This window comes from Bactrocera dorsalis, chromosome 1 (genome assembly GCF_023373825.1).
Source record: "Bactrocera dorsalis isolate Fly_Bdor chromosome 1, ASM2337382v1, whole genome shotgun sequence".
Classification (NCBI taxonomy): domain Eukaryota; kingdom Metazoa; phylum Arthropoda; class Insecta; order Diptera; family Tephritidae; genus Bactrocera; species Bactrocera dorsalis.
Genome location: NC_064303.1, coordinates 37,056,637 through 37,068,535, shown reverse-complemented (window position 1 = coordinate 37,068,535; position 11,899 = coordinate 37,056,637). Strand labels below are relative to the sequence as shown.

Genomic DNA, 11,899 nt, shown 5'->3' with positions numbered 1-11,899 from the left:
CGTCTAGCTGATCACAATACATTCCATAACTAATCGTTATATTGCCGGGCAAAAACTCATAATAAAGAATTCTTATCCGTCCATGGCAACCGTTATCGCGCCATTATATATATTTGATGCATGAAATTGAACCTCGTGATCTCGGCGACATTTAATTTCTATAAGATGGCGACACTTTCTACACAACGCATTAGCCAATGGATTTCAAGGAAACCGCTTCGATTCACGTCTTGAAGCAAAACATCAGCATGTGATCCAGTTAACAGTCGAAATACTCGCACGAGTCATTGAAAATTGGACTCATCTGATAGACAATCTGAAATGTTGCTGCGGTTACCACTTGAAAAAGACAATCTTGAAAAAATAAATAGTTCTTTCAGCAATGCAAATCTTACTTACCTTTTATGGTCTTTAGCAGAAACTCACACTATGTACATAGAAGTGCGTTCTTAATTTTTACGTTCAAATTTTTTATTATGTTATTATTTTTTCTAGTAACTATTCAGTACAAAAATAAATACATATTTTATATATTAACAGTAAATATTTTTTTGGAAGCATACATGCACATATCTCCAAATAAAATAAATTGGGGAAACAATGGCATTATAATCATGCAAGCACTTTTAACTAAATATCTCTTAGTATATAACGGGTGATTTTTTTGAGGTTAGGATTTTCATGCATTAGTATTTGACAGATCACGTGGGATTTCAGACATGGTGTCAAAGAGAAAGATGCTCAGTATGCTTTGACATTTCATCATGAATAGACTTACTAACGAGCAACGCTTGCAAATCATTGAATTTTATTACCAAAATCAGTGTTCGGTTCGAAATGTGTTTCGCTCTTTTTTATCGACAAATTTTGTTCAGCGATGAGGCTCATTTCTGGTTGAATGGCTACGTAAATAAGCAAAATTGCCGCATTTGGGGTGAAGAGCAACCAGAAGCCGTTCAAGAACTGCCCAGGCATCCCGAAAAATGCACTGTTTGGTGTGGTTTGTACGCTGGTGGAATCATTGGACCGTATTTTTCAAAGATGCTGTTGGACGCAACGTTACGGTGAATGGCGATCGCTATCGTTCGATGCTAACAAACTTTTTGTTGCCAAAAATGGAAGAACTGAACTTGGTTGACATGTGGTTTCAACAAGATGGCGCTACATGCCACACAGCTCGCGATTCTATGGCCATTTTGAGGGAAACTTCGGACAACAATTCATCTCAAGAAATGGACCCGTAAGTTGGCCACCAAGATCATGCGATTTAACGCCTTTAGACTATTTTTTGTGGGGCTACGTCAAGTCTAAAGTCTACAGAAATAAGCCAGCAACTATTCCAGCTTTGAAGACAACATTTCCGAAGAAATTCGGGCTATTCCGGCCGAAATGCTCGAAAAAGTTGCCCAAAATTGGACTTTCCGAATGGACCACCTAAGACGCAGCCGCGGTCAACATTTAAATGAAATTATCTTCAAAAAGTAAATGTCATGAACCAATCTAACGTTTCAAATAAAGAACCGATGAGATTTTGCAAATTTTATGCGTTTTTTTTTAAAAAAAAGTTATCAAGCTCTTAAAAAATCACCCTTTATGTAGTACTCGTATTCTCAGCATATTCCTCTTCTTACAACAAATATTGAAAGCTTTTTATTGCACAACTAATTTTATGCGAATCTTCATTGCTACATTATTTCAAAAAGTTCTTCACGTAGTGCTGTAGAGAAAAAATTAAACAATTTAGAATATTTAGGTTTAAAATTCATTCTAAGGACTTACTAAATAATACTTCCCTGGTATTTATGTGGACTCCTTATAAAATTTTTCGTTTCAAACAATGGTACAGATTTTCAACTCCTTTATATTTAATTTACTATATGTGATGGTATTTGGACGAGGTCACCGCAGTATGACAATTGTATCTTCAAATCGTATGTAGTATTATTTATGCACCACAGATTTTCTATTATTACCACTACTTATACTTTATATCTTCAAAGGCACCTCTAGTTTATCTTCTCATATACTTGCAAAGATAGCTGCTTTGTCACAATTTTAGATCTTGCGACTATAATGCGGAATACTTTCGTTTCTACTTTATATCAAGTAAAAAACCTTTGTTCGAAGACGCTCGGGTCACCTAAATAACATGTATAATCCTTGAAGGAGATACGTCCAGCAAACTGCATTAAGATATGAATTATGATTGGAAGAGAAGGCGTTTGAAGAGTCCACTGCAGGTGAAACCAGGTGGTCAGCTGGCTTTGTGGCGCAGAGTACATTAGACGTCATTTCGGGTTTACAAAGTAAAGCTAGAAAGAAGGAAATAGTTTGTTTTTCAAGATCATTATATTTTATATTCATGTGGTCAAGAAACAGTAAGACTTTTTAATTTAAATCTTGCGCGAAAATCTATTCCCCGAAATATTTTTTTTCTATGTCGGGTTTACAAAGTAAAGCGTCATTTCGGGTTTACAAAGTAAAGCTAGAAAGAAGGAAATAGTTTGTTTTTCAAGATTATTATATTTTATATTCATGTGGGCAAGAAACAGTAAGACTTTTTAATTTAAATCTTGCGCGAAAATCTATTCCCCGAAATATTTTTTTTCTATGTCGGTACAATTGTCAGTGACATCTGTGCCAAAAGTCGCATCAAAATAATATTTAGTGTCTAGTATACGCTTGTATTTCTAAAGTACGATAAGTGAAATTATTCAACAAAGAAGTTTAATTCAATTTTGTGAGCGGAATCAAATTTCTCGTGTCGAAACGTTCAGAATATTGAAAAAGTCCTTCAGTGATAATTATATTTCGCGAGCATTGGATTTTAATTGGTATAAATTATTCAAAAACCCGAGATCGAGGTTGATTCCAGGGCGACCATCAACATCAACTGGCGATCAACAGGTCAATAAAATAAAGGAATTGGTGCTTGAGAAGCGACGATTAATAGTCAGTGATTTTCCTGGATTTGTTAGAATATCGAAAGATTAAGTGAAAGCATTTTGAAAGCATCATTGGTTCTAAAATAATTAAATTTTTTCGGAAAGCCGAGTGGCGCTACCGACTGTGAAACAATGCTTTCCGACTACCAGGATGCCATGAAAAATTTTATTACTGGCGATAAGCTTGGGATCTATGCTTACGAAATTATGGCAGAGGTGAGCCGACGTTATAACAGATAAAAAATCAAGGTTACAGGGTTTGTCCGGAAAGTAATAGGACTGAGTCGATTTAAAAAAAATTATTGAACCAATCATTACAGTTTTTTAAAAACTTTCAAAATATGCTCCTTCTGCGTCGATGCAGCGCTTTCCAAGTCTTGAAGACGTCACGGAAGGCATTCTCCGGAAAAGTCTTGAGAGCCGAGGTGTATGCTGCTTGGATCCTCTCTGTCATCTCAAAATGCTTGCTTTTCATCGTTATCGTACTCAAACATCCATGACTCGTTACCTGTGATTACGTTATTCAAAAATTGGGGATCACTTTCACATATGTCCAAGTTTTCTTGGCACGCTTTCACTCTACAACAATTTCTAGTCGTCAATGAGAACTTTTGAGACCATGTTCAAGTGCTCCGTCACAATGTCATGAGCCACAGATTTCCATAAATGTAACATCTGGGTACTTAAACCAATACTTAGTCGACGGTCAGAGTTCAAAACTTTGCGCGCACGAGTCACATAGTCAGTAGTTGTCGACTCCCAGCACGGTCTTCCCGGCCCTCCAAAAGGGCTGGTGCACCGCTTCATGCTAAACCATGACCTGGGTATGCCTGCTTGATCATACAAAACGTTTCTGTCGCAGATTTACCTAGCTTCGCACAGAATTTACGAGTAATTGCGTACCTCTGCTCTAACGAACGCTGCATTTTCGGCTTTCCAATTACATTCCAAAAACCTTATGTTGACAGTTTTTTAGATGCACTGCGAATTTCTTTCGACCGGCCAAACTGCTAACAAGGAATACTAGTTGAGAGTTGAGTTTAGCCGACAACTCTTCTCTTTTGCCAAACTTTCACACAATATCTTGCCTCAACCATTGTATTCGCCTGACATTTATCCTTGTGATTTCTGGCTATTCAACAAACTTAAATGACGGTTCCGGGGAAACCGTTTGGATTCGATTGAAGACTTTAGGTTATCACAAGTGTATTGTTGCCTAGGAGGATTACTTTGTTAAAGACAACTTATATATACTCATATATACAATATATACTTATACTATTAAATATAAGAATGAAAATTTTGAAATAGTAATTTTATATCAAATATATGCATTTGCTTAAAAGATGAATAGGCAGTTCTTCAGAATGAATATGTCACCAAAACTCTCAGTTTTCATCTTAAAGTTTAACATCTGGTATATACATTTTTTTCCAATATAGTCGGAAAACTAAAATAAATGCCAAAACCCAATCGAGAAGAAAAGTAGCCGATTTTTGGTGTTCAAGCGCGACTAAGCGCCACAGCGGTTCATGCCTCTCTCATTGTACGAGAAGTGACGCTACGCTGCAATAGTCATAGCTGTCATCAATAAGCGACGAAGAATTGCCAGTGAATTGCAATCTAATCTGGCAAGAAGAGTAACAAAAAAGTGTGGAAAATAAACACAACAATAAAGAACTATATCCAGAACTCTCAACTATGAACAAGCGTGGAAATTGGAATGCAAGCAAATATTTACATACATACATATGTTGTTTTATGGCAGCATGTTGTCGTTGTTTTTCTTTTGCTCGAAGGGTAGTGCGTGAATCTGTAACACCAGTGCCAAACGCCGATTAATGCGTCCATCCAACGACATTTCAGCCGTCAGCTGGAAATCTAATCACCAGATATGGGCAATGAAAAGACAGAAATATTATTGCTCGTTTCTAAGAGAAATTAGCTTCTCAATGTCAATATGTACTAGGTAAATATTAATTTCTTGTGGAAAAAAGAAATAAAAGATGCCAAAGTCTTAATACAAAAAAATTAAATTTTTTGAAAACTTTTGTGGGAAATATATTTCCAATAACATACTTCAAAAACCCTGTAAATTACATATATATATATATATTTTTTTTTTCATTGAGTTATAAAATTATTAAGAAATAAAAAATTTTCCCAAAAATCATCAAATTTTAACTGTTAATATCTTTTAAACGATTGGGTTTACGAAAAAATCGTAAGAGACCATATTTTAGGGCATTCAATTTCCTACAAAACCTAATTAACAAGATATTTTTTCACGTAGTTGGAAGCGAGATATAAATTTTTCTGATAAAAAGAAAAAATAGAAAACCGTTAGGCGGAGGACCTTCCCGTTACAATTAAAATCTCATATTTGGAGAAGCTTTCTTAGAGGTGTCTAGGAACCTATTTTTGCAAGTACCAATTGAAAAAAAAAAAAAATTTTTTTGAATCACCCTAATATATATATTGAATAAAATAAAAATAAAAAAAAATTTTCGACAAAATCAATTTATTTTATTCAAAATAGTCTCCTTCTACTTCAATACAGCTTTTTGCATGGTCCAAAAGCATGACGAACGAGTGTTTTTGCTCGTTAGCCGATATGACAACCAGTATGCCAGTGCAAGCCTTTTGAATGGCCTTTACGACTGCATAACGCTTTCGTTTCATGGGCAAATGCATTTTTCCGAAAAGGAAGAAGTCGCACGGTATCATATAAGATAAAATGCGATTTTTGTTCAAATAATCGGTCACAAGCGTCGATCCATGAGACGGCAATTATTGTGCAATAAATGCCAACTTTCATCTTCGTGATATTCGGGCCGAATATGTCGAATGCGGTACACCAAACGCTTCAAAACTCCAAGGTAGAATACCGCATTAACGTCCGGTGCCTTCCATTCAGCGCTCTGACGTTTCGTTTCGGGATCATATTGGAAACTCCACGTTTCGTCACCAGTCACAATATTGTAAAGGAAAATTTTGTCCTTATTGACATCTTTAATAATGTCCTTCGAATGTTGTATTTTGAAATTTTTTTCACGGATTTTGATTGGCCCACATGTTGATCGTAATTTCTGTCCTCACGATCACTTTGGAAACGTTGAAACCACTCGTGTACTCTGCTAAGGAATAGGCAATCATCGCCATAAACTCGTTTCATCAATTTACAATTTAGTTTACATATAGATGGTGCCACCAGGGGCGCTAGATTCAAAAAGTCCTGTTTACTTTGGAAAGCACCTTGTAAAATGATATGACAGGTTTAAAAATTATGAGTGCGCACTTTAGAAAGTTAGGGCTAACTAAATTTCATAAATTCTAGTATTTTTCAATTGACCTGTGTTTCTCGCAGACTTTTGTTCCTTTCTGTATATTCTATTGGGTCCAGCCGTTTCTTCTGGGTATTAAAAACTTCGTAGTAAACTTTAAATACCCTGTTCAGGGTATAAAAGGGAAACTCTTATATACCTTTCACTTACGCAAGCGGAGCGAGTTGGCAAACTCTCAGCTTATATACTCTTACTTTATCCTATGGAAATTTATAATTCTCACTTATTTATCTACTTCACATGACTTTATGCGCATCTTCCTGATATGTCTGCTTCTCAAAGCGCCAGCTGCAACTTCCCGCATGCAAATGCATTTTCTATGCTTTTTTCTTTCCCTTTATAGGGTGAGCGATATTGGCAGGCACAATAGTAACTGACATCTTTTGTTAGTGGGTTTATGGCGTTGAGTGTGACATGAAAAAAGATCAGTCACCTGCTACCCGGGAGTAAGTATTGACACCTCAGGTGGCATAATCGTTTGTCACATTGCCGTAGTGGCAAATGTGGCGCTACTGTTGAATGCAAACCGTGTGCACAAACATTAAAACTAAAGATACGATAGAAAATATGTTTAAAGTGAATGCAAAATATATTTATGTTACTTTTGCATTATTTTTACTACAGTTTGGGGGATTCATGAAATCGAAAGCAACAAGCGTTTATTGTCTTCTTATAGAAGTATAAACCCAGTATTACCAAGTTTTAATGCAAAATGATTCTTAGAAATAAATAAATAAATTATTTTAAAGAGTAATTTTCAAAGTTTGAGATTAATTAAATCGGAAAGGGAGTAAATTGTGAGTGGAATATTTTTAGCCGACGGTGTCGTCTAATATCTAGTAGTTAGAAAGCAAGTAAATTTTTATGGATCTTCCATCAACAGAATCGCAAGAAACTGCTAATTCCTTAAGTTGGTTTTAGTTCAGTGTGCAACTGTAGATCTTTATGGACAACTTTGTCACTTGTATAAATAGGTGCTCTTACCATTGTGGGAAGAACCTTTTTCTAAGAGTTCTATGCAATTGATTTTAGGAATCAGTACAGTTCAGTAAACCGTAACCTCTGGTGATTTCCCTTGATTTTCACTTTGCCTGTCTAAGTACTTGCCTGTTCAAGATATTTTAAATTTGTGTTGGTTTAATTATTAGTTGCTACCAGATAATTAAAAAATTCCATTTGCCGAGTCACTACGTCGGCCTCGAACTCGACCAATGTGGAAAAGGTGTCTCTTCCATTTGATTAATTGGCGCTGATCAACGCATTGCTTCTATTTATTTCTTTTAAGCACCGCTAAAACGTAAAAACTTAACGAATTTGTACCATGAAGTCTTCTTATGCCAAACTGGTAATACCGAATGAGTTGTTTCTCGCTAACAGAAACAAAAGACTGGACAAAAAAATCTTTAGAATATTTTCGAAATAATTACTGTTAAGTACCGGCACTTAATTATATCAGAACATTTTTTTTTTGTGTATTTTTTCATTCCTTTATAATTTTCCAGTAAATATTCATATTAACTTAGCTCTCGAGCAATACCGGTATAAGATTACGCTTCCTGTGAGAGTATTAAATTAGTACTATATAAAAATATTAAAGTATGGAAAATTTTCTGAGATCTATTCATATAAGGCTTTCTTCTAAAAATTGAAAATACCGAATATAGTATCATCTCCCTACAATGTACTCACATTGATTATGCTCTCTTGTTGTACCGTGGTCTTGTGAATTCCATAAGCTCGATGTGGCACCAATATAAACATTGTTCAAGGATGATGGCGATGATATATCTGCAACATTCGATTTTGTGCGGTGAATTTTTTTACTGAATCGTTGATCTATTAACGCGAGCACCCATTCGAGTTGTTGTTGTCATTTTAAAAGAAATTAGATAGATAAATGTATGTATTAAAATGTCTGCTTGTACTGATATTAGGTTGTCAAATATCTCCCATCCGCCTTTTTGTCTTTTGAAATTCAGCTATGTATAAAGCGGTACAGAGCTCGTATCTGGCAGTATTATACATCTTTGAAAGGTGTTGACATAACCTACAAAATGACGCTATGCATAATTAGTTTGGATATTGCGTTCAACAGTTATAGACGTGTAAACATGGAGTTCACTAACGCCGAAATTCGCGCTATTTTAAAGTATTCCTTCGTTAAAGGCAAATCCGCTAGAGAAACGTTCCGTGAGATTAATATTGTTTTGGGGGATGATACTCTATCACTTCGAACTGTGAACGAATGGTTTTGATGATTCAGAGCGGTTGAAAACGACACCATGGATAAGCCACCCGGCGGAAGACCTGTGACGACGAATACCGATCAAATCATGGAAAACGTCGTGTTAGACCGACATGTGGCATCTCGTGACACCGCCCAGAAGATGGAAGTTGTCACCAAACCATTTTAAACCATCTGCTGAAGGCTGGATACACAAAAAAGCTTGATGTTTGGGTGCCGCACGATTTGAGGCGAAAAAAAATTCTGGACCAAATCAATGCCTGCGATATGCTGCTGAAATGGAACGAACTCAACCCATTTTTGAAGCGGATGGTGACTGGCGACGAAAAATTGATCGCATGCCACAATATTACGCGAAAAAGGTCGTGGTCGAAGGTCGGTGAATCGTTCCAAACAGTGGCCAAGCCAGGATTGACGGCCAATCATCTATTATTAGCTGCTCCCGTATGGCCAGACGCTTAATTCTACCATCTACTGCGAACAATTGGGCCGCTTGAAGCAGACGATCGACCAGAAGCGTCCAGAATTGGCCAACAGCAAGGGTGTGGTGTTCCACCAGTGCAACGGCAGACCACACAATTCGTTGATGACTCATCAGAAGCTACGGAAGCTCGGATGTGAGGTTTTATCATATTCACCATATAGCACGGACTTAGCGCCAAGTGATTGCCACCTGTTCCTGTCCATGGCGAAATTCCTTGTTGGCGGAAAGTTGAACTCAAAAGAGGCTTGTAAAAAGTGGCTGTCCGAGTTCTTCGCAAATAAGGAGGGGGGCTTCTACTAGGGGGGTATTATGAAGTTGCCATCTAGATGGAAACAGATTGTCGAACGAAATGGCGCACATTTGAACTAAATTCGATCAAAGTAACACTTTTTATAAAGCATTGAATTAGGAGTTAAAAAACGGAAGTGAGACATTTGACAACCTAATATATTGGTATATAGTACGAATGTATGTACTTGTATGTATGATAAATAGTGTCTTCTGCGTAAACGATGTGTTGTGTTAAGTAGTTGAGGGACATGCTCAGGTAAGTTAAATTATGGGTCTTAGGGGAAGCGTAAGGACTTGTGATGCTATGAACATAATTGTATCTATATTAGTTCTTGTGAGGAGGAGAACATGCGAGGAGCAGCGAATTAAACTAAAATATACGAAATAATTGTGTTGAATTTATGCATACCTTTGTTGCTGTATTTCGTAACTACTACTGGCACGGTATTTAGAGCCACAGTAGGCGCTAATGTGGTTACTGTCGTTGTTTGCGGAATATCTGCAATGAAAAAATATAAAATATTGAACAGAGACAAGGAAAGTGAAAAAGAGTCGAGTGCAGTATAGTTGTTATATGACTTGAATTGCAAGCGGCAGAGTTTACTTTTACAGTATTTAAGTGAGTGAAAGGATCCAATGAGTATTGCATATGTATGTATAACAAGTGTTTATGATGTTTTGTTGTTAGATTCTAAGTAATTAGGGCAATTTGTAATTACTGTACTTCGATTAAACATACGAGGGCTTCTATATATATTTCTGGCCTAATAATGAAAATAGGCATATTTATCAACGAAAATGGTTTTTTTTTTTCGTTGGATTTGGATCGTCTTGGAAGACCCACATGGTCGATTGCTGTTTTGTTTCGGGTTCATACGCATAGATCCATGATTCGTCACCTGTACCGATTGTATTTTTTCAGCATTTCTTTACACCAATCCACACGAGCCTTTTTTGAGCGATTGTCTAATTGTGCGGGATCCAACGAGAACAAACCTTTTTTACGGCCAGGTGTTCATGCAATATCGAATGTATGCTGGTGAGAGAAATGCATAGGCATGCCTCTATCTGAAGGTATGTTACATGACGGTCTTGCATTATCCGTTCACGTACGGCATCGATGTTTTCTGGCACAACGGCTGTTTTTGGATGACCTTCACGGAATTTGTCTTTGAGTGAGCGTCGGCAACGATTGAATTCGTTGTACCAGTTTTTCACAGTGCTATAGGATGGTGCTTCATAGCCATACAAAGATTTTAGTTCATCGGTGTACTCTTGTCGTGATAATCCACGTCGAAAGTTGTGAAAAACGATCGCACGAAAATGTTCACGAGTTAATTCCATTTTTTGGCCGAGATGAATTTTTTAATTCCCTGTAAATAAAACAATTCACGATTAAATGACAAAACGTTCTGAGTGATGTTATGCTAAAAAATGTCAAACTTTCCAATGGAAATGTCAGATTGCACCTGGCAACACTTAGTGTTGCCTAGTCCAGAAATATATATAGCAGCCTATGTGTAGTAGCGAATATACTACACAAACATTTTTTGGAAAATAATTCATTAATATATTTTTTTATTAGCAAGAACAAGTTTTGATTTATGAGGTCAAGTAAAAACATCCATTAAGTAGTCATATAATTCATGAGCAAGATGTTGAAATGATTTAGTTAAGATCTAATAAGAACCGTTTTGTTTGATAACTTGTGCAATTTTGTAGGTAAGCTCATAATGCGAAACCATCCGTCAGTCATCGCATCTTTACGTAGAGTTATCGTGCATTACCTCTGACGGCCAACTTCTCAAGATGACGCATTTCGGCCTCTTTCGTTGCGAGGTAGGCTGTCCTCATAGTCCTCATCGTAACAGCTGTTCTTTCGACCCTTACGAAAACCAATGATTTTGATTGCAGCCACATGGCAGGAGCTTGTAATGCCGTCCCACAGTTCCCTCATACCGAGTGGCTGATGAGTACTTTCAGAGGGCAAGAGTGCAAGTTGAGTAGAAAACCGTTTCGTTGTCGGTTGCGATAGTAAGTTTTCGACGTTGTACCTTCCTTGAGGTTGTTGACGTGCGTGCTTTGCTGTACAGAGACGAGCGCATATCTTCGGTATAACAAGATAGTGGTCCGAGTCGACGTTAAGTCCTCGGAAGGTACGCACGTTAATAAAACTGGAGGCGTGTCGTCGGGCTATAACAACATGATCGATTTGGTTACGAACTCCAGAGACCGATCGCCGATTCGGAGGCAGCCAGCTTGATGAATTTTCTTGTGCTGGAATCTAGTACTACCGATAACCATACTTCAGGGCCCTGAAAAATTTGGAGCGGTTTCGCCATGGAGGCTGAATTTTCCAACGTTGTACCAAAGATGCCTTCTATGCTGACCCAGGCTTTGAAATCGTCAAGCACAATTTTCAGATCGTAGCGGGGGCACTTGTCGTAAGCGCGCTCAAAAAAGGCATGTTTGTTCACATTGTCGTACTCTTCCGTCTAGGCGTAGGCGCAAATTGATCTTATGTTTAACATTTTTTCTCTGATGCGGATTATAGCTAGACACTCATCCTCCGTGGTGAATTACAGGGTTA

The 11,899-nt window shown here is 37.2% G+C and overlaps 1 protein-coding gene across 4 annotated transcripts in view; it reads right to left on the bottom strand.

Annotated features, from left to right (window-relative positions):
• Positions 1-1,584: 1,584 nt before the first annotated feature.
• LOC115066384 (lachesin-like) overlaps positions 1,585-11,899 on the bottom strand; it is a 50,049-nt gene continuing 39,734 nt past the window's right edge. Inside the window, exons 6-9 of one of the 4 annotated variants that reach the window (XR_007421169.1) lie at positions 9,719-9,808; positions 7,979-8,125; positions 1,780-2,312; positions 1,585-1,717 (exon numbers count right to left, since the gene is read on the bottom strand). Coding sequence is in view for 2 of the 4 variants with exons in the window: in XM_049445928.1 (XP_049301885.1) it covers positions 2,137-2,312; positions 7,979-8,125; positions 9,719-9,808 (413 nt within the window). In the remaining 2 variants the exon portion in view is untranslated. Of the gene's footprint in view, positions 2,313-2,358; positions 2,486-7,978; positions 8,126-9,718; positions 9,809-11,899 lie in introns of those variants that run through there. The other 3 variants (XR_007421168.1, XM_049445928.1, XM_049445929.1) reach the window with 3 other exon arrangements.